This window comes from Plasmodium gaboni, chromosome 14 (assembly GCF_001602025.1).
Source record: "Plasmodium gaboni strain SY75 chromosome 14, whole genome shotgun sequence".
Classification (NCBI taxonomy): Eukaryota; Apicomplexa; class Aconoidasida; order Haemosporida; family Plasmodiidae; genus Plasmodium; species Plasmodium gaboni.
The window spans coordinates 666,796-691,795 of NC_031494.1; the positions used below are offsets into that span (position 1 = coordinate 666,796).

The 25,000-nt window shown below is 17.2% G+C and overlaps 5 protein-coding genes and 5 non-coding genes across 10 annotated transcripts; 6 read left to right on the forward strand and 4 right to left on the reverse strand.

Moving 5' to 3' along the window:
• Positions 1-537: 537 nt before the first annotated feature.
• On the forward strand, positions 538-948 carry PGSY75_1418300 (putative calmodulin; the record flags this gene model as incomplete). Its single annotated transcript, XM_018787888.1, has 1 exon — positions 538-948. The coding sequence occupies one exon, from the start codon at positions 538-540 to the stop codon at positions 946-948; it is 411 nt and encodes a 136-aa protein (XP_018639260.1).
• An 837-nt stretch (positions 949-1,785) lies between these two features.
• PGSY75_1418400 lies at positions 1,786-1,857 on the forward strand. The gene has a single exon. It is a non-coding gene; the product is annotated as a tRNA-Pro (tRNA).
• Positions 1,858-2,955: 1,098 nt separating this feature from the next.
• PGSY75_1418500 lies at positions 2,956-3,074 on the forward strand. Its single transcript, XR_001974556.1, has one exon. It is a non-coding gene; the product is annotated as a 5S ribosomal RNA (ribosomal RNA).
• Positions 3,075-3,615: 541 nt separating this feature from the next.
• Positions 3,616-3,734, forward strand: PGSY75_1418600. Its single transcript, XR_001974557.1, has one exon. It is a non-coding gene; the product is annotated as a 5S ribosomal RNA (ribosomal RNA).
• A 754-nt stretch (positions 3,735-4,488) lies between these two features.
• PGSY75_1418700 lies at positions 4,489-4,609 on the forward strand. The gene has a single exon (XR_001974558.1). It is a non-coding gene; the product is annotated as a 5S ribosomal RNA (ribosomal RNA).
• Positions 4,610-5,594: 985 nt separating this feature from the next.
• Positions 5,595-5,896, reverse strand: PGSY75_1418800. The gene has a single exon (XR_001974559.1).
• Positions 5,897-6,606: 710 nt separating this feature from the next.
• On the reverse strand, positions 6,607-9,327 carry PGSY75_1418900 (putative DEAD/DEAH box ATP-dependent RNA helicase; the record flags this gene model as incomplete). The annotated part of the gene is made up of 2 exons (XM_018787889.1): positions 6,607-6,650; positions 6,780-9,327. 2 exons carry the CDS (start codon positions 9,325-9,327, stop codon positions 6,607-6,609), a joined length of 2,592 nt encoding a protein of 863 aa, XP_018639261.1.
• A 1,037-nt stretch (positions 9,328-10,364) lies between these two features.
• Positions 10,365-13,727, reverse strand: PGSY75_1419000 (hypothetical protein; the record flags this gene model as incomplete). The annotated part of the gene is made up of 1 exon (XM_018787890.1): positions 10,365-13,727. One exon carries the CDS (start codon positions 13,725-13,727, stop codon positions 10,365-10,367), a length of 3,363 nt encoding a protein of 1,120 aa, XP_018639262.1.
• A 3,174-nt stretch (positions 13,728-16,901) lies between these two features.
• On the forward strand, positions 16,902-19,910 carry PGSY75_1419100 (putative ATP-dependent RNA helicase; the record flags this gene model as incomplete). Its single annotated transcript, XM_018787891.1, has 1 exon — positions 16,902-19,910. The coding sequence occupies one exon, from the start codon at positions 16,902-16,904 to the stop codon at positions 19,908-19,910; it is 3,009 nt and encodes a 1,002-aa protein (XP_018639263.1).
• A 797-nt stretch (positions 19,911-20,707) lies between these two features.
• Positions 20,708-23,051, reverse strand: PGSY75_1419200 (putative thioredoxin-like protein; the record flags this gene model as incomplete). The annotated part of the gene is made up of 3 exons (XM_018787892.1): positions 20,708-22,532; positions 22,736-22,809; positions 22,983-23,051. The coding sequence occupies 3 exons, from the start codon at positions 23,049-23,051 to the stop codon at positions 20,708-20,710; spliced, it is 1,968 nt and encodes a 655-aa protein (XP_018639264.1).
• Positions 23,052-25,000: the final 1,949 nt, after the last annotated feature.

The following is a 25,000-nucleotide window of genomic DNA, read 5'->3' on the forward strand; positions in this document are numbered from 1 at the left end:
AAAAAAAAAAAAAAAAAAAAAAAAAAAAAAAAAAAAAAAAAAAAAAAAAAAAAAAAAAAAAAAAAAAAAAAAAAAAAAAAAATTTTATTTTTTATTTTTTTTTTAAAAAAAAAAAAAAAAAAAAAAAAAAAAAAAAAAAAAAAAAAAAAAAAAAAAAAAAAAAAAAAAAAAAAAAAAAAAAAAAAAAAAAAAAAAAAAAAAATAGACTAGCTAATATAACTAAAATGTATGTAGCAAATTTCATAAAAAAAAAAAAAAAGAAAGAAAAAGAAAGAAAGAAAACATTCATTTGAATTTTCCATTGTACAAAATAATATTATATTATATTCATATAAATATATTTTTTGTAAAAATAAGTTTCGAATTTTATTTCACTATATTTAAAATTAGCATTATATTAAATATTGCAAATATTTATTATATATATATTATAAAAGAAAAATACATATATTTAATATTCCTTTAATTTTTTTTTTATTTTTTTTTATTTTTTTTCAATTCAATATTATTGGACCAAAATATCTCAATTTTATCAAAATGCACATAGTAGATAAGCAAATAAAAGAATCCTTCCTTTTAGCAGATATAAATTTTGATGGACATATTTCATCCAATGAATTGTTATATGCTTTAAGATTCCTTGGAGTAGAATCTGATTATTCTCTAATGGAAAATAAAAGTGGGGCAAATTATTCAATGAATGATTATGTTAAAATAGCTAAGAAACATTTAGGGCCACACACACCAAAAGAAAGAATTACTAATTCCTTAAAAAAAATGGATAAAAATAACAATGGAAGTATATCAGTTGACGCATTAGTTCATTTAGTTATTACTATGAGTGATATTTTAACTGAAAATGATTATAGAAGATTTAAAAAATTTGTTGATCCTGAAAGCAAAAACATAATACCCTTACATGTATTTGTAGAAAAAATACTTTCGTAACAATTTTTAGTATCATCATTTTTGTATTCACAATGGTTATTATCAACCTTAGCTTTACAAAAAGGAGATATACTTGCATATATATTATTTTTATTTATTCTTTTTTTTATTCTTTTATTTTATTTTATTTTTTGGTACAATTAAATTAAATACTTTTTTTTTATGTTAACAAATATATTATATATTGTAATTATTATTATTCATTATGATAATAAATAAGATAACAGAAAAAACAATATTATAAATACATTCTTATTCTTAAAATGTTTAAAGATTTTCATCATGTTATTATTACATTTACCCTGTATTAAAATATGTAGATTTGCATATATATATATATATCTATAAATCCTCTATTATTCATATTATGTGTCATTTATTTTCACTATTTAATAATTTTGTAAAAGAATACACAATATATATATAGTTCTTCATAAAACATATATAAAATTAAAAAAATAAAAATAAAGAAGGATATATAAAAAAATAATTTAACGCACGTATTAATTTTTTTTTTTTTTTTGTTTTTTTTGGGGGGGGAAATATTTTATGGAATAATAATTTTTTTTTATGTAAGTGTATAGAATCATAATTAATGTTTTATTTAAATTTATTCTAAATATATAAAAATATATTAATTTCCTTATTATTCTTATATATGTACTCAAGAAATAATATAATTATATATTCATATGTATATATTTTTATTATCAATATTAAAATATAAATTATCATGTTATTTTATTTGTTGTATATTATTTTCCCATTAATATTTATATTAAAAATGAATATTAAAAGCAGATATTCATATTATAAAATGAATACATAATAAGTTGAGGCTACTTAGTCTAGTGGTATGATTCTCTCTTAGGGTGGGAGAGGTCCCGGGTTCGATTCCCGGAGTAGCCCACTTTTAACATTTTTAAAAGAAAATATATTAAATAAATAAGGTAAAGCAATTTTTATATTTTATAAATAAATTCAGTAACTGCTTTTTCATTAATTATATAATATATAAATAGTTATTATGCAGAATATAGCACATAAATACAATTTTAAAAATTAATGTTTTTTTTTTTTTTATTAACCTAATACACAAAAAAATATTACAAAGAATTTAGTACAACTTTATTTGTACTTTTATTCTTTTAAAAGTATAGAAAGAAATATATCTTTACAAAACATAATATTCAATTTAAAAATCACTGAGAATTTTTATTTTATAATAAATGAAAATATAATTATATTTGTTATCATCATTTTTATTCATAAAAAAAAAAATACCTTAATTTATATAGAAACATATCTTTTTAGATGTTTTTATTAAAAATATGATTATTCTTGATATATCCTTAATTTTATTTATAATGGATGCATATATTATTATTATGTTAAATCTAATTACATTCAAACAATTTGTGTAAATTTGTCACTTTTCAAACATATAGATTATACCTTTATATTTTAAAACCTTAAATTAAAAAAATGTCTTCATTTAAATATTTTTACATACACATAAAAAAAATATATTGTTTCTTTTAATTTAAGTATTTATATTTATACATTATAACTTTAACAAAAGAAATTAAACAATCAGAATAAGAGTTCTTAGTTTTATTAAATTCATTAAATGAAAATATTTTATAATATAAAGATGAATAAAATATAATATATTAGGTTCTATATTATTTTAAATAATAATTTATATTAATTTAATATATAAAATATTTTTATGATTTTTTAAATTCACAAAGAGAATATTTTTTTTAATATATTATATCTATATATATATCATTATAAATAATTAAAATAATCTATATATATAAAGTATTAAAAGAAAAAATGAAAATTTATAAATATAATATATACATTTAAATATTATATATATATTTTTTTGTTTAGTTTATTTAGAAAGGAATATATTTATACATATGTATATTAAAAAAAAAAAAATTTATTGTAAATATAGAAAAATATGAATATAAAATTTTAGTAAAATAATAATATTGACTCGTTCATACTACAGTGGCCACACCAGATCCCATCAGAACTCTGAAGTTAAGCACTGTAAGGCTTGGCTAGTACTGAGGTGGGAGACCGCTCGGGAACACCAGGTGATGAGTCATTTTTTATATAATAAATTTTTTTTTCCTTAAATATATAATAATATTAATGATATATATTTCTAAAAATAATATTTCATAAATTTATTAATAATAAATGCTTATTAATTTTTATTATTTCCTTTTCCTTCAATAAATATATAATTAAAAATTATATTTTTATTATAAATAAAAATAATAGTTCCCTTAACCCAATTTATATGCAATAATAGAGCACTTATATTAGCATTTAACATTCGTATGAATATAATACTATATTCAAACAAATAATATATAATATGCAAATATGATAATATTATAATATATAAAATTTTGAATTCCTTTTTTTTTTTTTTTTTTTTTTTTTTATTGAAATAATATTTTCAATAAATTTAAATAATAGGATGTTTTTTTAAAATGTATATGTATTAAGAATACCAAAAAAAATAAATGTTAATTTTAAATAATAAATGATAGGAACTTATTAAATATATTATTATAAACTCTTTTATATAAAATCATTTTAAAAAAATATGAATATTAAATTTTAGTAAAGTAATACTTTTGACTCGTTCATACTACAGTGGCCACACCAGATCCCATCAGAACTCTGAAGTTAAGCACTGTAAGGCTTGGCTAGTACTGAGGTGGGAGACCGCTCGGGAACACCAGGTGATGAGTCATTTTTTTATAAAAAATTTTTTATATTTTTTTATATAAAAAAAAATATATATGTTATTATAAATAATTTATATATTTTTTAATTTTAATAAAATATTAAAATAAAATTAATATGACCAATTTTAAAATTTATCATATATTTATGTTTACTGGGTTTTCGTAAGAATTAAAAAATCGGGAATAATATTTTTTTTTTTATTCATGTTATATATATTATATAGTATTCTTAAAATAAATACTTTAAGAATATCAAAAATTACAATTCCTTTTTTTCTATACTACTATTTTTTGTAGTATTATTTTTTTTTTTTATCAAAATAAAAAAAATTATGTACTTTTAATTATAATAACTAAAATACTTTATAGTGTTCGTTAATAAGGTGAAAAGAAGCGTCAATAAAAAATAAATATTGATTTTAAATATATGATATTAAACATATCTTATTTTTTAATAAACACAAATGTAAATATGTATATATATTTTTTTGATTTTCATGTATAAATGAATGAGTATTATATAATTTTGTAAATATTTTTGGAATATGTTAGAACTTATAAATGAAAAAGTGCATATTATAATAGAGTACTACAAAAATGTTCATTTTCAGATAAAATATATTTTTTTTAGAAAATATATGTATATGATATATATATATTTATTCAATTTTAAGGTCTTCATTTTATTTTTTTTTTTTTCTTATTATTTAATAAAATCTTTTTTTTATTATAATATGGAATTCTATTATAGTAATACTATTGACTCGTTCATACTACAGTGGCCACACCAGATCCCATCAGAACTCTGAAGTTAAGCACTGTAAGGCTTGGCTAGTACTGAGGTGGGAGACCGCTCGGGAACACCAGGTGATGAGTCATTTTTTTTATATAATAAAATTTTTAATTATATATAATATATATATATATATAATTACATTTTATTTACAAAATAAATATATTATATATTTCTTTTTATGTATTATTTTTTGAATTTCTTTTTTTTTTTTTTTTTTTTAATTTAAAACATCACATGATTTTTATTTGCATAACAATTTATCCGACCATAACATAATCTTTTAATAAAAAAAAAAAAAAAAGGAAAAAATAATTTTATTATTACAATCGTAGAATACCAAATAAAGGAATTATAATAATGATAAAGTTTTATATAAATTAAATGTTAATATAATATGAGTTTAAATATATAACAAATAAAGTTTATACAATTTATGAAAGGAATTAAAAATATACATATATATATATATATATATATATATATATATATATAATACCAAAAACATTTTTTTTTTTTTTTTTTTGTAAATATTTTATTGTATATTTTCTTTATTTAAGAAAATACCTTTGTTTTCATTTGATTAATTAACTCAACCTTTATCCTTTTAATATTCCTCTTATAATTATAACCCTTGATGAACATGATTATAGCACCTTGAATATGAAATAAGTAAATATGTCCATGTATTTTCTTTTAGATTTAAAAAAAATGAAAAATAAAATAATAGGAATAATAAAAAATTATTTATTATTATATTAATTATATATATATAATAACATAATTATGCGTTTATGTTTTAAAGGTACAAAAGTAGTTGAACTTTTAATTCTATTTAAACAAAAAGAATAAAATGAAATATATATTATATATATATATATATATATATATGTATATTTTTTTTATATTATATAATTTTATGTTGTAAGGAAAAAAAAAAAAAAAAAAATCGAAAATATTATGATTTTATTACATAAATTATTATTTACATATATATTTATGCATATACAAATTATTTGCATAACATATATATAATATATATATATATTTTTTATTTTTTATGTTAAAAAAAATGGTGTACATATTATACTTATGAGATTCTGAAATATCCCTTTATTCAACCGTAATCTTCACACCGTACGTCAGCGATCACTAACCCTGCTCTGTTTCCAGCCTGAGGCGGTTCATGATTCATCATTACTTCAACATGTTCTCTCTCCAGAAGAACACGTTCAGTAACTGACGTCTTGTGATAGGCGGGAATATTTAAGATATTGAAAATTCTCAGAAATATTATAGCATCCCATTCCTTCGCATCGAAATGCAGTCCCACGAATGTGACAGCTACTGAACTTAAAAAGAACAGTAGCCGGACATATATAATATGTAATATATAATATATGCATATGGGTAAAATATATAAAAATGGTTACTCAAAAAATAAACAAAGTAATATAATATATAATATATTATATTATATATATATATATAATATAATATTATTTTTAAATTAATTTTTTTTTTTTTTTTTTTTTTTTTTGATATGTTAAAATTAACGTATTAACAATTAATATATATCTAATTAATTATAAAAAATAAATACAAAATATATTAAAATTATTATATATATTATATGTTTTTTTTTTTTTTCATTTTTTAAAAAGAATATATATAAAAATTATATATATATATATATATATATATATATATATATAAATTAGTTTTATTAAATAATGTAACAATTTTATATAAAGCAGTACAATAATAAAAAAAATAAAATTAAAATACCATTTCTCATTTTCATCATTTTAATTTTATTTTTTTATCATAAGTTTTAACTTAAAAGCTTAAAATATTAAGTATATTTTAGTCATACAATATTACATATATATATATATATATATTGAGAAAAAAAGAAGAATATGTTTTAAAACAAACCAAAAAATAAGAAAATATATATTATGTAGGGAAAAAATTATAATTGTTATTATACCAAAAAAAAAAAAAGATAAGTAAATTTTTTTTAATTATATATTTTATTTCTATAAAAAAGGGGGAAATACATATATCACATTAATATGTCCATTATAAAAACATCATTACTTTGTTTTCCAAATCGGATATATCATCTGAAATAAAAAATAAATATATATATATATATATATATATATATAATAAACATATATATATTTATATATATGTATATTATTTCATGTACATTTTTATAATAATCATATATATGTAAATTGTCATTTTACCTGTTGGATCACATTTTTCACTTATGTTCCTCTTATTTTTATCAAAATTTTCACTTGCATTATAATTTTCATTATCACTTTTACTGCTTTCTTTATACTCATAGTCATCCTTATCTTCATTATCACTAGGATCGATATTCTCTGTAGATGATAGATCTTCTTCATGCTTCTTCCTATCTGAAATAAAGTCTTCTTTTTTCCTTAACTTACTAATTTTTATTTTTTCATTATCTCTTTGTATTTTTTCTTTCAAAGATTCAATATACGTTCTTTGATCATACCTATTACTATCACTAGTATTATTATTATTATTATTATTATCATCATAATAATAGTGTGTGTCTTCTTCCATATCATGATCTTCATTTTGATTTAATTCATTTACCAAAATTTTAAATTTCACATTATCATCTTTTATTTCATTACCACTATCATCATATAATATGCTATTACTTAACGTTTTAGCGACTTTTACTCTTTTCTTTCTTTTTTTCGTGGGCAACATAATTGGTGTGTCATCTTTTATTTCAACTCTTTTTTGAATAAATAAATCATCTTCATCATTTTGATCTAGATGACTTATATCCTTTAAAACTCTCTTTTTTTCACACATATAATTATCATGTTCTTCATCATATATTTGATGTCCTTGTTCATTCTCATATTCATATTCATATTCTTTTTCATCCTTTATATTATTATCTTTTTCTTCTTGGTTTTGTTTTTTTTTTAGTGCTTTTTTATTTTTCAAAATTTCTAGGAATTTTTCTAATCTTGATTTTTTTTTCTTCACTTGTATGTCCTTTTCATCATTTATATTAAGTTCGTTCATCATATCTTCAGAAAATTCAATAAGACCATAAGCATATGCTAGCTCGTTTAAATCAATTTTTTTTTTTATATCTTTAAATTTCATAACAATATATAAATGTCTCAAATATATGATTAATGCTTTTTTTGCTAAGTGTTTAATATCAACAAAAGCAGCATTTAATGAATGTATTTTATTTTTTATATCAAACAATTTCTGTTTATTTATAAACTTTTCTTTAATAAAAATATTGTTATCTTTAAGAACATTTAAGAATAATTTTTTATTATCAATTTGTTTTGTTAAAAATATAAGACTATTCCCCATATTAGTAAATCTACCTGTTCGACCTGAACGGTGAATAAACGTTTCAATATTATCTGGAAAATCAAAATGGATTACCCAGTCAATGGATGAAAAATCTAATCCTCTACAAGCAATATCAGTTGTAAATAAACAAACAAAATTTTTCTTTTTTGAAAAGAAGTGATATGTATTTAATCTAGAAGTTTGTTTTAATTTACCATGAAGTTGTAAAAATTTCATAACACCTACTTTGATTTTTTTAAAAACTTCATACATAAATCTTACTTGTTTACAAGTAGAAAAAAATACAATAACTTTTTTATTTTTCTTTGAAAATAGAAATGTATACAAATAATTAATTTTTTCATATATATCACATTCAATATATATTTGTTTCACATTATTACTTTCTATATATTTATCATTATCATTTATACTTACATATTCGTAGTCTTTTATATGAAAGGTATTTAATATAACATTCAAGAATTTACAAATAGTAGCTGAAAATAAGCATATTTGACAATTTTCTTTGGGTTTATATAATAATATATTTTTTAAATTATCATAAAAACTTTTATCTATTAATTTGTCAATTTCATCAATAATTAATGTACTTAAATAATCCAAGTTACAATAATAATTATTTTCTAAATGATATAATAATCTTCCTGTGGTACAGACAATAATATTTGCATAACTAAAAATAGATTTTTCCTTTTCTTCATTTTTTCCTCCTATTGCACAACATATATTTAATTTATGATATTTATTTAACATATTTAAAACTTCAAATATTTGAAATACTAATTCTCTAGTAGGTGTTATAATAATTCCTCCTAATATTTTATTATAATTATCAATACTATTACGATACATTTTTTCAATTAAAGGTATACAAAAACATAATGTTTTACCTGTTCCAGTTTGTGCTTGAGCATATATATGTTTATTTAATAAAACTATAGGTAAAGATACATATTGTATATTTGTCATATATATAAAATTATTTTCATTTAATGCTCTTAATGTTCTTTTACTAATTGGTAATGTTTTAAATTCAGCAGATGTTAATACATTCTTATCAATAATTGTTAAATTATTTTTATATTTTTTATTCTTATTATTTTTTAATTCATCTTCATCATATGTATTATTATTTGTCTTATCACTTTTTAAAAAATTCTTACCATTCTCATTTTTTTCCAAATCATTATTCATTTTCTCTTCATATTGTTTTCTTTTATTTTCTTCTACTATCAAATCTAAAGTCTCATCAATTCTTTTTTGTAACTCCAATCTTTCATCTATATTATTACTAACATCCTTTTTAGATTTATCATATCTCTTCTTCTTTTTTTTTTTTATATTTCCATAATTTTTATTGTTAATCCTTTTCGTTTTAACAATTTTCCCTTTATTATTTATCATGCTGTTTATGTTATATTCTATATTTTATTCTTCCAAATTATAAAAAGAAAAATTAAATTCTACTAAATCATTTAAATGGCATCAACATATAAAATATATATATATATATATATAAATATATATATAAAAAAAAAAATATATATATATATATATATATAATAATATTCTTTATTTTTCTTTAAAATGATTTAATTCAAGCTCTAAAATTTTTAAAAAGGAAAAATCATTTTAACTATATTTTACTTCTTTTTTTCTTTTCTCTCAATTTTCAAAATGTATATAATATAAATATATATATATATATATATTATATATATATTATATTCCTTATCTTAATTTTCTTTTTCTATATCAAATGTTTTATTTTAATAACATTTCTATAATTTTTGTATAAATAGCTTTTATTTATATTTTTTAATATGTTGTAAAAAATTAAAAATATATATATATATTTTTTTTTTTCTTTATAAAATTCAACTTACTATTATAAAATATATGTAATATATTATATATATATATATATTATATATTTGTATTTATAGTTTTATTTATATGTGAAGTCATTTATATAAATATATAAAACCTATAAATAATTATACATTGAAAAAAAAGAAATATCACCTTCATTCGATTTTCTTAAAATCAAAAAGGAAATTTTTTCTTTTCCTATTTTTTTGTTTTTTATATTTATATATTTTTCCATTTTTATGTTTTTTTTTTTTTTTTTTAAAGCTTATAAAATAAAAAATTAAAATAAAATATAAAATAAAATAAAATAAAAAAATTATAAATAGAAAAATTGTGATGAAAAAATATATACATATATATTAAACATACAAATAAAACATATAATATATATATATTAAAAGAAAAGGAATACTAAAAAGTTTATAAATATAAAAATAAAATATATATATATGCATATATACATATTTACATTCAAAGACATTGATCATATTAAAAATGTAATATATATATATATATATATATATATATATATATATATAAATATATATATAATTATTTATTTATATCCATTAATTGTCATAATATTTGACAAAAAGCATTTTTTTGAGTTCGAAAGAATCTGATGTATACATATGAGAAAAGTTAGTATGATCTATATAATCCAAATGTAGAGCTGACAATTCATGGAATTTATTTTCATCAATTTTATCATTAAATGCATTTAAATGAATAGAATATTTTGGATTAGAAATATTATTAGAATTAAAATAATTAATTTTATCTAATGTTTTAATTTCAATAATATTATCAAGCATTTTTAAATCTATTTCATGCTTAATATCTGTAAAGAATGCATTTCTTTTTACTTTTATTTGTCCAATTACTTTTACATATTGTTCCATACCTTCATAATTTTTAAGACATATAACATAATCATGATTTGATAATAAATCGTCATAATTTTTAGAATATAAAAGTGAGTATAAATTTTTTTCTGCTTGTTTTCTTAAATTATCATTTGTATCACATGGTTTTACAACACTATTATCATTATTATTATGAGATACAATATTAAATATTTTTTCTTCTTTGCAATCATAATATTCCATATTATTCATATTTAAAAACGTATCATTTTTAATAGGAGTTACTAATAAATTATCTTGAAATTCATTATTTAAACAATTTTTTTCTTTTAAATATATTTCTTCGTAATTAGATTTGTTATAGAAATGATCCATTTCAGTAGTACATTTCTCATGTATATTTATGTTGTCATCTTTTAATTCATTATTTCTATTAATATTAATTACTTCACCTAAATTATTTTTACAATTATTATTATTATTATTATTATTATTATTATTATTGTCTGTGTCATCATTAGGTTTTATTCTATTAGTCTCCTCTGTATCTATATTTAATAACGTTTCATTATATTCTGCACAATCTGTTTTATTTTTTATATTATTTTGTTCCTCCATTTGTTTATATTCTTGATTATTTGATACTTGCAAAATCGACTGATCTTTATTTATTTTCTCTTCTGTTTCTTCATATAAATTATTATTTTTTTTACTAGTAAATTGTGGATCTTCATTAATGTGAGCATTCATATTATTATTATTATTATTATTATTATTATTATTTTCCATCTGAGGGTATTCACTTTTTTTACTATCCAAACGTGGAGTATTACTAGAAGCAAAATTTGTATTAAATGTATTATATATACTTGAAAGTTGAATTTTTTCATTTTTTTTCTGTCCCTTGTCTATTTGTGCACTGATATTTTCTTCGTTCTTATGAAAATAAGATAATCTGTTAGATGGGGTCAAATTTGAATGATTAGGAATTGGTGTACTCTTAGGAAAGGAACTATTCATTTTAATATTTTCTTTAGTTATACTTTTATTTATTTCTTTACATAATTCAACACATGCATTTAATAAGGTAACTGGTAATTCTTTAGAATTACTTGAGGTTCTTAGAATACCTTTATTTTTTTCTTCTTTTTTAATAGAATCCTTTATACCTAATGGAGAAATTCTACTTTGACAAATTCTATTAATTTTTTTTATACTTTCATTAAATCTAGTATTTGGTGAATCTTCTTTTATGGTTTTATTAACTGAAGAAATATTTTTTCCAGGTGTCTTTGTATTATCTAGAAATTTTTTAGGTGTGCTATTTAAAGTATTTGTCAATGTATTAAAATTATTTATATAATAAATGGGTTCATTTATATCTTCTTTTTTTTTTGGAATAATTAGAAATAATACTATTGATATTTCTGGTTCTTCTTTTTCTTTGAATTTTTCTTTATTTTCTTCATATTTTTCTCCTATGTCTAATTCTAATTTTAAATGTAATTCTTCTTTTTCTTTTTCTTCTACTCCTATTTCTTGTTGTGTTTGTTTATTTTTCATTGTTGGTATTTGATTACTTAATACAAAATTATTAGATAATATTTTACTGGCTGTTCCTACTTTTTCTGTGCTTTTAGATAAAAGTTTTAAAGAATTTTCTTTATTATGATTAAGATTATTTGTATTATTTATATTATTTATATTAAATATATTAGCTAGTTTATTATATTTTATTTTATATATATATTTAGCTGTATTTTTATTATCTTCTTCATCCATACCTAAATAAATATAATCCTCATCTTTTACTTGATCAATATCTACAGGTATATCATTCAAGAATAAACTACTATTATTAGAAGATTTATTTATAATAAATAAATTATATTTATTTATTTGTCTATTTTTATCATTAGTACGATTAATATTCTTTTCTACACACCTACATATTAATTCACATTGTTCATTTTCTATATTTCCTTTTATTACTAAATCACATTTTCTATAAGAAGAACCTATAATAAATTTTTGTTTTTTTACATCAATAATTTCTGATATTACATTTAATTTCCTTGTATTATCTTCATTTGTTTTATCATTATTATAATTTATTCTTTCTAAAGAATATAAAGCATTTCCTGTGCCATAGCTATATAAATTAAATTTATTATTTGCTACATATATATTGTTTTCAATATTTTGTTTTATATATTCTTTAACCATGTTATTAAAAATTTGTGATTTTTTCTTCTTACTTAAAACAGTATTATCTATTTTTTGCTTCTTAAACTTTCTTTGTAAAAATAAATATTCATCATCTATTTTTTTTATTTCATCATTATTTAAATATAATTCATCTCTGTCCTTTTTTTTCTTTACATTTTTATTATTTCTATGATTATCTACATTTATTTCTTCACTATCGTTTTTTTTTTTTTTCTTATCAATACTTATTGAACATGTGTTTGTGTCACTGTTATTGTCACTTTTGTTGTCACTTTTGTTGTCACTTTTGTTGTCACTTTTGTTGTCATTTTTGTTGTCACTCTTGCTGTCATTTTTTATGGTCGTTTTTTGGCTAGCCGTTCTATTACTTAACAATTTCGTTGAACAATCTTTATCATTTTTTTTCTTCACAATATTAGTAATATGTCCATTATTATGAGTTATAGACAATTTTTTATTACTTCCTTTTAATATCGTTTTATTACTTTTCTCATTTTCTGAAGATTTTATAAAATTACGTTCTTTTAAATTAAAGACCACATTATTATTATTTTTAATATTATTATTATTCTTTTTATTATTTTTTATTTTGTCACTAGAAGATAAGTGATGTATATTATTTGATAAATTCGTATTTTTTTCTTTATTCAATAATCTCACACTTCTTCTGTATGTATTACATCTATTGTTCATTTCTGTGTTTACTTTGTTTTTATTTTTGTTTTTTTGTATACTATTTATATTTTTTATATCACATATTGTATTTTCATTATTGTTATCAAGTGTGGTTAAATGTGTATTTCTTGTATTAACTTTTTTCAAATTATTTAACGTCATCCTTTGTCTAAATATTTATATTACATAAGTATATTAATATATATATTTTTTATTATTATATATTTTTATAGGTTGGATAATTAACGTACTAATTTTTTTTTTTAATTTTTTTTTTTTTTTTTTTTTTTTTTTTTTCATTTACAAATTATCCATACAGCTAAATACAAAATTGAAAAATATACATATAAATTATCCCATTTATATATATATATATATATAATATAAATAAAATAATAAAAAAAAAAACAAAACAAATATGTGTAAATATATATACTTATATATACTTATACTTTATATATATATATATATATATATGTATATGTTTATATATGAAAAATGAAATAAAATATTAACACAACAAAATAAAGTGGGTTCGTTGATGTTTCTTTGAAGACGTATATACTAAAGGTGTATTAATATATTTCAATATATTTAATATATAAATAAATATATATATATATATATATATATAATATATGAGCATATTTATTATATTGTCCTTTTTATATCCAAGTATATGAAAAATTAAACTTATTTATCGGTGAATACTTTTTAAAATGAAAAATGTTACTTTTAAAATTCATATAAAGAAAATTCAAAATACACACAGCAAACAGGGGAATACAACGAAAGAAACAAAAAAAAAAAACAAAAAATGAAACAAGCTTTAAAGAAATGTAAAAATTATAAAATGTATACAAAATAATAAATATATTAAAAATAGAAAAAAAAAATAATCACATTGATAAGCATTATGAAAATGCCTCTTATATAAAAGTCATATTTAATATTCAGAAAAAAAAAAAGAAAAAAAAAAAAAAAAAAAGAGGAATTAAAACAAGATGATAAAGGGAGGAAACTAAAATGTAATATAAATATAATAAAGATGGTGAAAAGATGAAAATTATATAATAGTGTTAAAGAAATGATGAATACACTAAATAAATGATATGAAAGTATGCATATTAAGTGAAATGAATTTAAATGATTCCTTAATATAAATTTATACTTATTTTATTTTATTTTTTTTTTTTTTCTCTCACAAATACATAACTATGTATTATATATTTAATATATATATAAATGTATATATATATATATATATATATATATATATATATATATATATATATAATCATTTGATAAAAAAGCAAAAATGAAATATCAAAGATAATAAAAAATATATGGTTTATTATATATAAAATAATAGAGGAATGTATAAAACATATTTATTTTTATTTATTATTTATTTTTTTTTGTTTTCTTCTTTTTTTTTAATTTAATATTAGGCCTTAAAATAGAATTATATATCTAAATGTGTACAATGCGATTTTTTCCTTTTTAAATTGTAATATAAAATATTTATATTGTTCACTTTAGTTTTTATCAAGCGTAAAAAACATGTCTTTTTGATATATATTAAAATGAATCAGAAAAAAAATTATAGCATATATGATTATACAGTATATTATATATATATATATATATATATATATTATATATATATGTTAATTTTTTTTTTATTTAACCAGGAAAAAAAAAAAAAATTAAATTAAATAAAAATAAAAAGATATTATACATCATATATAAATATATATATACATATATATATATAACTAAAATCATTTTACCTATGTTACACAAAAAAAAAAAAAAAAAAAAAAAATTTTATATATTTATATAATAATTATTGAAAAATATATTAAAAATATATATTTTTCTAATATTATAATTTTAATATATTCAATATTGTTCATAAATATTATTAAAGGGAAAATTATTTATTTTGTAAATATCTTTATTTTTTTTTTATTATGGTGTGAAATGTAAATTTTGAGATAATTTTTTTTTATAAATTATACATTAAACAAGTTTAAAAGAAATAATATATATATTTATAGTATATATTATTTTTTTTTTTTTTTTTTTTTTTTTTGTGTAAATCATTATAGTAACATTTAAAAACATTATTATTTCTAAAACGTATTGAATTAAGAAAATTTCCCTTCCCCCATTTTTTTTTTTAAATAACCATAAATATTATTATATATATATGTATATAATAGATGGAGTTATTTTTTTTTTTGATTACTTCAAATATTAATATATATATATATATATATACATATATATTTATGTTGTTCCTTTTGGTGATATTATTTGTCATTCTCTTCAAATATATTTAGACAATAATAGAAAAACCTATAGGAAAAAAGAAAGAAGAGAAGAACTTTTTTTTTCTTTTTAGCTATAATAATTTTTTTGATATATTGTTCCTTAAAAAAATAAGAAACTATAAATATACAAATAAATATATTATATATTTTAAATACAATATAATAAATAGCTCAGAAAACAAAATAAAATACAACTTTGTGCTAAAGCTTTTTATATAATATAATAATAAAATATAATAATGTTATTTCATTTATGAAATATATAAATATATATATATATATATAAATATTATGTTTATATGGATATAAAAAACAAACAAACACATAATTATTAATATTATTATATATAATCTTTTCTCATAAATTTTTAATCATTTACAAAATATATATAATATATAGATATAATTATATTTTAACTTTTATGGCCTAAAGAAAATTAATATTTATTTTTTTTGTATTTATATTTCCCTAGTGCCTACATATTTATATAAAAAAAATTAAATATACTATGTATTATATATAATATATATATAATAATGGACTTGTTGTTTTTTCTTTTCTTTTCTTTTTTTTTTTTTTTTTTTAATATAAAAATACAAACCCATATATAATATATTATATAACAATTAATTTTTATTATTTCCTATAATTTAAGTAAAAAGGGAATATAAATATATATTCGATTTATTATATATTAAGCCATTCTATATACTTATTAAAACATGTAGAAAAAAAAAAAAAAAAAAAAGAAATTATTTTCTTTTAATGAAATATAGAATTTTTAAAACATAATTATTATTCACAATTAATATATATATATATATATATATATATATATATAATTTTATTTTCCTATATTATTTTAAAAAAAAACCAAAATAATAAAATAATAAAATAATAAAACCCATTTAATATTTAATATTTAATATTTAAATATTTCATATCATTTCCATGGTATATTTATTACCAACGGGATAAAAAAAAAAAAAAAAAAAATATGGGTGAAGAGGAAAAAAAGAAACATCCATTTGATGAACTTAAATTAGATGAATCAATAATATTTTCATTATATATTCAGAAATATTTTTTTTGTGCTAATATTCAAAAGAAAACCATACCTCCTTTAATAAATAAAGAAAATGTTTTATTACATTCACAAACAGGGAGTGGTAAAACCTTATGTTTTGTTATACCTATATTACAACATTTAATAAATCATAGAAATAAATTATATCCATATGATGATAAGTTTATAAAAAAGAATGAGTTATTAAACAAGAAAAGTGTTAATGACACAGTTGCATATAATAAGGATCAAATTGAACGTATATATAAATCTGTTGAAAATATAAATATAGAAAAAAAAAATGCATATATAGACGTAGATATAGATATAGGCAACTTTCTTTTATATACGCATAATATGTTAAGGAATACAAACCAAATGGATATATCAAAAAAAGTTGAAACAAATCAAAATGATAATAAGACTATGGCATATAACGAGCCAACAAGTGATAATCAAGTCAATATAATTAAAAAGGATGAAATAAATATTCAAAATAATAATAATAATAATAAGGAAGAATATATTAGAAAGGATGATTTAAAAAATATTACTTCTTCTACAACATGTAATGGTAACTATAAGGATGACAAGCACGAAACAAATAAAGACAAATATAAGGAAATAAATACCCATACAAATAATCAAACGAACAAATCACATAATATTAATGGTGAAAAAAAAAAAAAAAAAAAATTACTAAATGTACAAGCCATTATAATAACACCAACAAGAGAATTATGCATACAAATTTATAATTTATTAAATAAATTTTTATTCTTCCTCAGATTTTATATTTCTCATACCTTAAATAATAATATAGATGATAACAATATATTAACGAAAGAAAACTTTTTTATTAATTGTCTACTTTTTAGAGGGGCGGTTAAAATTAGTGAGGACATAAAAATTATAGAAAATGAAATATTAAAAAATGAGAGATATCAAATAATAATATCAACCCCAGGGAAATTATGTTCTTTATTAAATGAATATAATAATAAATATTTTAATACAAAGGAATTAACATATTTTGTATTGGATGAAGGAGATAAATTATTAGAAGATAGTTATATTAGTTATATGGAAAATATTATAAAAAATATAGAAACATATGAGTATACAACATGTATTTGTAGTGCAACATGTTTACAAGAAGAAAATGTATATAATTTATTTCAAGTAAAAAAAAAAAATTTTATAAAATGTATTAATACAGATAAAAAAGATAATTCATCAAATGTAATAAATACATATGAAATGCCTGATGGTATAGAAAACTATTATATTATATTAAGAAATATAGATAAAGCATTGTTTTTATTTAAATTTTTAAATACCATCGTTAATGATAATGAGACGGTTATAATATTTTTCCCTACATGTTTATGTGTTGAATTCTTTTTTCATTTATTCAAAAATATTTTTAATACACCAAAAAAAGGGAATAAACAAAATGAACATAATAAAAATATAGATAATATCAGTGTGAATAATAATATTGATTATATATTCCAACTGAACTCAAAGTATAATAATATATTTAGTGACACAGATATGGCTAATTTTATAAAACTCATTTGTTATATGAACAAATACATAGGGGAAAAGAAAAATAATTTTAACTTTTTAAAAATACATAGAAAAATGAAAGATAAAAAAAGAGTGGCCACATATAATAAAATTATTAATACATATGTATCAAAGAAAAATACAAAGAACAAAGAAAAAGGAAATATAAATAATGAAAAGAAAATTATTTTTTGTACAGATATTATAAGCAGGGGTATAAATATGGATATACATTGGGTTATAAACTACGATGTAGCAAATAAAAATATGACATATATTCATAGAAGTGGTAGGACTGGAAGATTTGATAAAACAGGTAAAAATATTATCTTTCTAAATAAAGAAGAAAAAGAATATATATACTTTTTAAAAAATAAGAATGTTCATGTTGTGAATTTTAAAAAAACAAACATGTTTCAACATATGATTAATTTTGAAAAGACATTATTAGAAAGCGAGGATATCATAAATAAAGATGCTTTACAAATGATCGAAAATAATGAGAATGAAAAAAAAATTAAGATTAGATTAAATAAGAACTCTTTTTTTAATATATATCCTCAAATTTTATATGATAAAAAACATATAGAAAATGACAAAAAGGAAAATATACAAATACAAAAAGGAGAACAAACAAAAAAAAACATAAATAACTTATTAATTTTAAATAAAAAATTGGTCATGTTCTTTTTAAAATATATAACTTTTTTTGTCATAGAAAATAGAGAAATATATTTACTCTCAACGAAAGCCTTTTTATCCTATATAGAATTTTATAAAAACCATCAATTAAAATTTATTTTTTCATTCAATAAATTAAATTTAACACACCTATGTTATGCATTCAGCTTGATAAAAATTCCCAAGTTTAAAGAGAAATCTCAAATAAAAAATTTCCAAAAAATAAACATTCAGTCATTTCAAATACCATACAAAAATCAAGAAAAGGAAAAGAAAAGACAAGAACATTTGAAAGAAAAAAAAATTGATATAACAACACAAGAACAAAAAAAAAAAGGAAATGAAATAAAAATGCAAAAAAAGAAAAAAAGAAAAACTATTGTCCAGAGAAAACATGAACAAAGAGAAATAGAAGAAAATGAAATCGATTCTTTATTTTATGAAGAAAATCTATACAAAAAATTAAAAAAAAAAAAAATTACAAAAGATGAATATGATAGACTTTTAAATATGGATGATATTGATAAAATGTTTTCGTCTACATCCAAAACATCAAAATATACAAATCTAACCAATAGTACACATTTTTTTAAATCCAATCGAAAAAAAAGTAAAAAAAGAATGAAGACCTATAATATAAAGATAAAGAAAAACAAAAGAAAGAAAAAAAAAAGGTCAAAGGGATAACATAATGAAAAGTTATACATAAAGATGGATATATATACATATATATATATATATACATGTTGTTTATTTATTTTTTTTTATGATTTATAAAATTTTCTTTTTAAACGTAACAGTTTTAAAATGATCAATGCGGTGTGCATATATTTTATTATATAATTTATTTTAATTTATTTCATCATATTTCAATTTTGCTATTCTTTTTGTTTTTTTTGTTAAATTGAAAAAAAAAAAAAAAAAAAAAAAAAAAAAACTTTATTCCAACAACTAATAATTTTATCTGACTTGTTAATAATTAAAATATATTACTATATATATATATTTATTTATTTATTTAAATTTATATTAATTTAAAATAAAACCAAAAAAGTTTTGTTTATATATAAAATCAAAATAACTTTTGATATGTCTATAAAATAAACACAATTAAAAAGTATAATAAAATGAATATTACATAATATGTGTATAAAAGTATATGATTATGGGTAGTAATCAATATTATATATACATATAATATTTATATGATATTTTTAAGACGAAATATGAAAAAAAATGTATATCTATATATATATATATATATATATATATATATATATATTATATTATAAAGCCAAATGAACATATAAACAATACAAATGTTATAAAAATTTATAAAGATTTATAATTATATATTAAAAAAAAAAAAAAAAAAAAAAGGAAAAAATAAAAAATAAAAAAATAAAATTATGATAATACATATATTTTAGATTGATATTATAAAAATATTATAAATAAAGCATTTCATAATGACAATATTATTATTATGGTGATTCTTTTGTTAATTCAATTGTAGAAGCATATAATTCCTCATCATAATATTTATTTACAAAGTTGAAAAATTTTTCTTTATCAATAATATATTTTCCATTTTCTAATTTTCTTATAATATTAATATTATTTACATTTTCTTTATATAATTTTTGATTAAATAAATCTAATATAACCATTTCTGTTGTATTATTAATTGAACATAATTTTTTTAAAGGATCATATTTTTTTTCCTGGTTTGGTAAGAAATAGAAATTAATTTTTTTTCCTTTTCTGTTTTTATTATATTCTTCGATTAATTCATTATATTGTTTTAATAAATCTAGATCTATTTTATCACTGAATAAAATAAATATGGGTGAAAATGCATTTAAATTATTCATACTAGTAATATTATTGTATTTGAATAAATAATTTTTCTCATTCACTTTTTCATTTAAACTTTTATGATTATTTAAAATAAAAGAGGTTATTTCATTTTCTTTTTTACTAACATTAATATATTTGTTTAATAAATTTCCTTTTTTATTTACTAAGATACTAACAGGTTTAAAAGTAACATCGAATATATCATATAATAATAACTTGTATATAACATTATTTTCTAAATTACCTAGATAATAAACATCATCTAGATAATCTTCCATAGGCATATTATTATTTTGATTGTCATGTGTTGTATCATTATTATCTATATCTTGTCTATTATTATTATTATTTTGATTATCTTTGGTTTTTAGATTGTTTTTATCCTTTTCATCAACTTTCAATTGATTATTATTCTTGCTAATACCTTCTTGATCTTTTTGGTTTGATGTGTCTGATATATTTTTTTGATTGTTTTCATTTTGTGTGATTTTTCTTTCTATATCTCGTATAAAAATGATATCCATTTTGATATTTTTTTTGGCTAATTTCTTTTTAATATTTAATAATGTCTGTATATCTTCTTTGTTATCTTTACTGTTATTAAAATAGAAGAAAATATAATCTGAATTAAAATTTTTCAAGTTATATTTATTATTATTTTTATCATAAACATGGTTAATATATGTAAAGTTATTAACATGTTTATATGGAAAACCTTGATTATCATATAATAATAAATAATTAACATTATCATTTATAATATTCATATTACGATCTAATAAAACCATTGTAGGTATATTCATAATATTATATTTCTTAATTAATTTTAATATATGTTCTTTATCATGAAATAAAACACTATACCAATTATTCATGTTACTAAAATGTTTAATATTAAACATTAATTTATTATCTAATGGTATATATATAACATTCACATTATTACTTTTATTAATTTTCTTATACATTTCTTTAAGTCTTTCTGAATATGTTTTGATATTTCGTGATTGTAAAAATCTATCTACATTATATGAATGAAAAAATAATATAGTATATTCTTTTAAAATATCTTTAGATTTCACTTTTTTTATATTCAAATAAAAATTTATAAACATTCTTATATTGTTAAATATATTAGTTATTATATAATATATAATATTCTGTGATCTTTCATTATCTAATGCATTACTCATTAATAATTTACTATTATGTTTATATAAATATCTTCCCATCACTTTTTCAGGTGCACTTAAATTACTATTATCATTTGCTATTTTATTATATAACATTAAACTACCAAAAAGAATAGGAAGAGAAATCCCAGTAGCTTTCATTAACCCTTTAAATGTTACTTTTCTCAAAGGACATTTCTGTTTAGATAAATTATTATCAAATGGGTTTCGTTTCTTTTCGTCATTATTTTTTCTTTTCAAATCTATATAACCCAATCTATAAAATGTTCATATGAAATGGAAAAAAAAAAAAATATATATAACATAATATAAAAACAAAATCAAATAAACAAAATGAACCTTTTAGCACAAAAATAGGATACGTATGTATATATGTAAATAAATTTTATTCATAACAAACGTGATATTATATACATAAAAATATATAGATATATATATATTTTTTATTTTATTTTTTACTTTCTATGTTGGTTGGTATGCACTTTTATGGGTACATTGACATGATTTATGGTAAAAAATTTTTTATGATGAACCTAAAAGGAAAAAAAAAAAAAAAAAAAAAAAAAAATGACAGGAAAATGAAATAAATGATATTTAAATATGTATTCAAAATGTCAACTGATAAAACAAAATATACAAATCAAATGCTCATATATATATGTACATATGTGTGTATGTATTTATTTATTTTATTTTTGAATCTTACTGATTTCACATTTTTGATACAAATTATATAAACTTGGAAAAGTACAAAAAATATTAATTTTATCATCATAAATTTAATAGGAATAGAAACATTAATTATTATTTTATTTTATATATATATATATATTTCTTTTCTTTTTTTTTTTTTTTTTTATTTATTTAGTATATATTTAATTTTCCCATGTATGGATTATTATACAAATATCTATATATATCAATTGGATATATTTCTATATATTTTTTGTTACTTGACTTTTAATTAATTCCTACTTTATAAATTTCAAATATTTCACTCTTCTTATAAATATATATATATATATATATATATATAATATATTTATTTATATATTTTTTTTTTATTTTTATTTTATTATATTTTATTTTTTTACCCTGAAGTACTCACAATATGTATGTTTTATAATAATCATTCATTTAATTTTTCTCTCTTGACATATATAATAATATAAACCCCCAAAAAAAAAAAACAAAAAAATTCAAATATTAATTGATATTTATTCTTTCCTTCCACACAATAATGAACTATATGTAATATACATATAATATATATATTAATATATATTTTTTTTTTTTTTTTTTTTTTTTAAAATTCACAGAAATATTATTTATTCAGATTCTTCTTCCATTTTAATTATTAAGAACAAAAAAAAATGATAATAATTTCTTAAATGAAATGGTTATAATAATAATACATTAAAAAGGGTTTATAAAATATATATATTATATATTATATTTTATATTTGCTTATTTAATAATAAAATTTATATATTATATACAAAAAATATATAAATATTTATACACATTTAAGAATCTATACTAGCACATATATATGTATACAATATATAAGCATATATAAAAAAATTAATATATATATGCATCATAATGATATATATATAATATATATATATATATTTTTTTTATTTTTATTTTTATTTTTATTTTTTTTTTTGGGGTTAATATAAATAATATTATGTTTATAAAAAAATATTTCATTTCATTTAATTTTATTTTATTTTATTTTAATAATAATTAAAACAAAAATTGAAACAAAGGTAATATCAAGAACATATATTATATATATGAGAATATACTTATGTGCTAATGTTGAATAAAGAATTTAAATTATATGAACTTTAAAATAATTATAAGATTATTATATATATAATTGTTACATATAAGAAATAACATAAATGTATTTATATCCTTACACTTTATAAAATAAACCCATAAATGTTAATTGAGATTTTATTAATATAAATATACCTTATAAGAAATATAATATATTATACCCAATAACATTAATTTATGCTCAAAGAAAGAAAAGAAAATATTAGGGATTCAATATTACTCCTTCAAATTAATATATATATTATATATATATATATATATATATTTGAACATTTGATAATATTTCATGGTTTCATAATTAAAAAATTAAATATTTATTATTGGCTTAACCTTATCTTTATGTTTCTCTTTTTTTTTTGTATTATTATTTTATTTTTTTTTTTTAAGTTTTCAATACTGAAAAGAATATATATAATATATTATATATATATAATATAATTCAATAATTTATTTATTTATGTTATGTTTAGTTGATAGTTAAATAAAACTATTTATTAGTGTAATATAATTTACAAAGTATAAAAAAAAGAAATTAATAATAAATATATAATAAAATTAGAATTCATAAAATTATTCTACATATATATAATTATAAGATATATATTATATATTTATAATGTATATTTTATACATATATTTTGTATTCATATGCTTCATTATTTTTTTCGTATTATTATATGTTCATCATCCTAAGGTTGAAAAAACTAGATCATTTAATAAGTATATATAAATATATACAATATATATATATATATATATATATATATATAATGATGTTTTTTTTTTTTTTTATATATTATATTTTATTTTTTTACTTCTATCAATAGATTTTTGCAATTTAAATATATTTCATGTTAAATTCTAATGGTATTT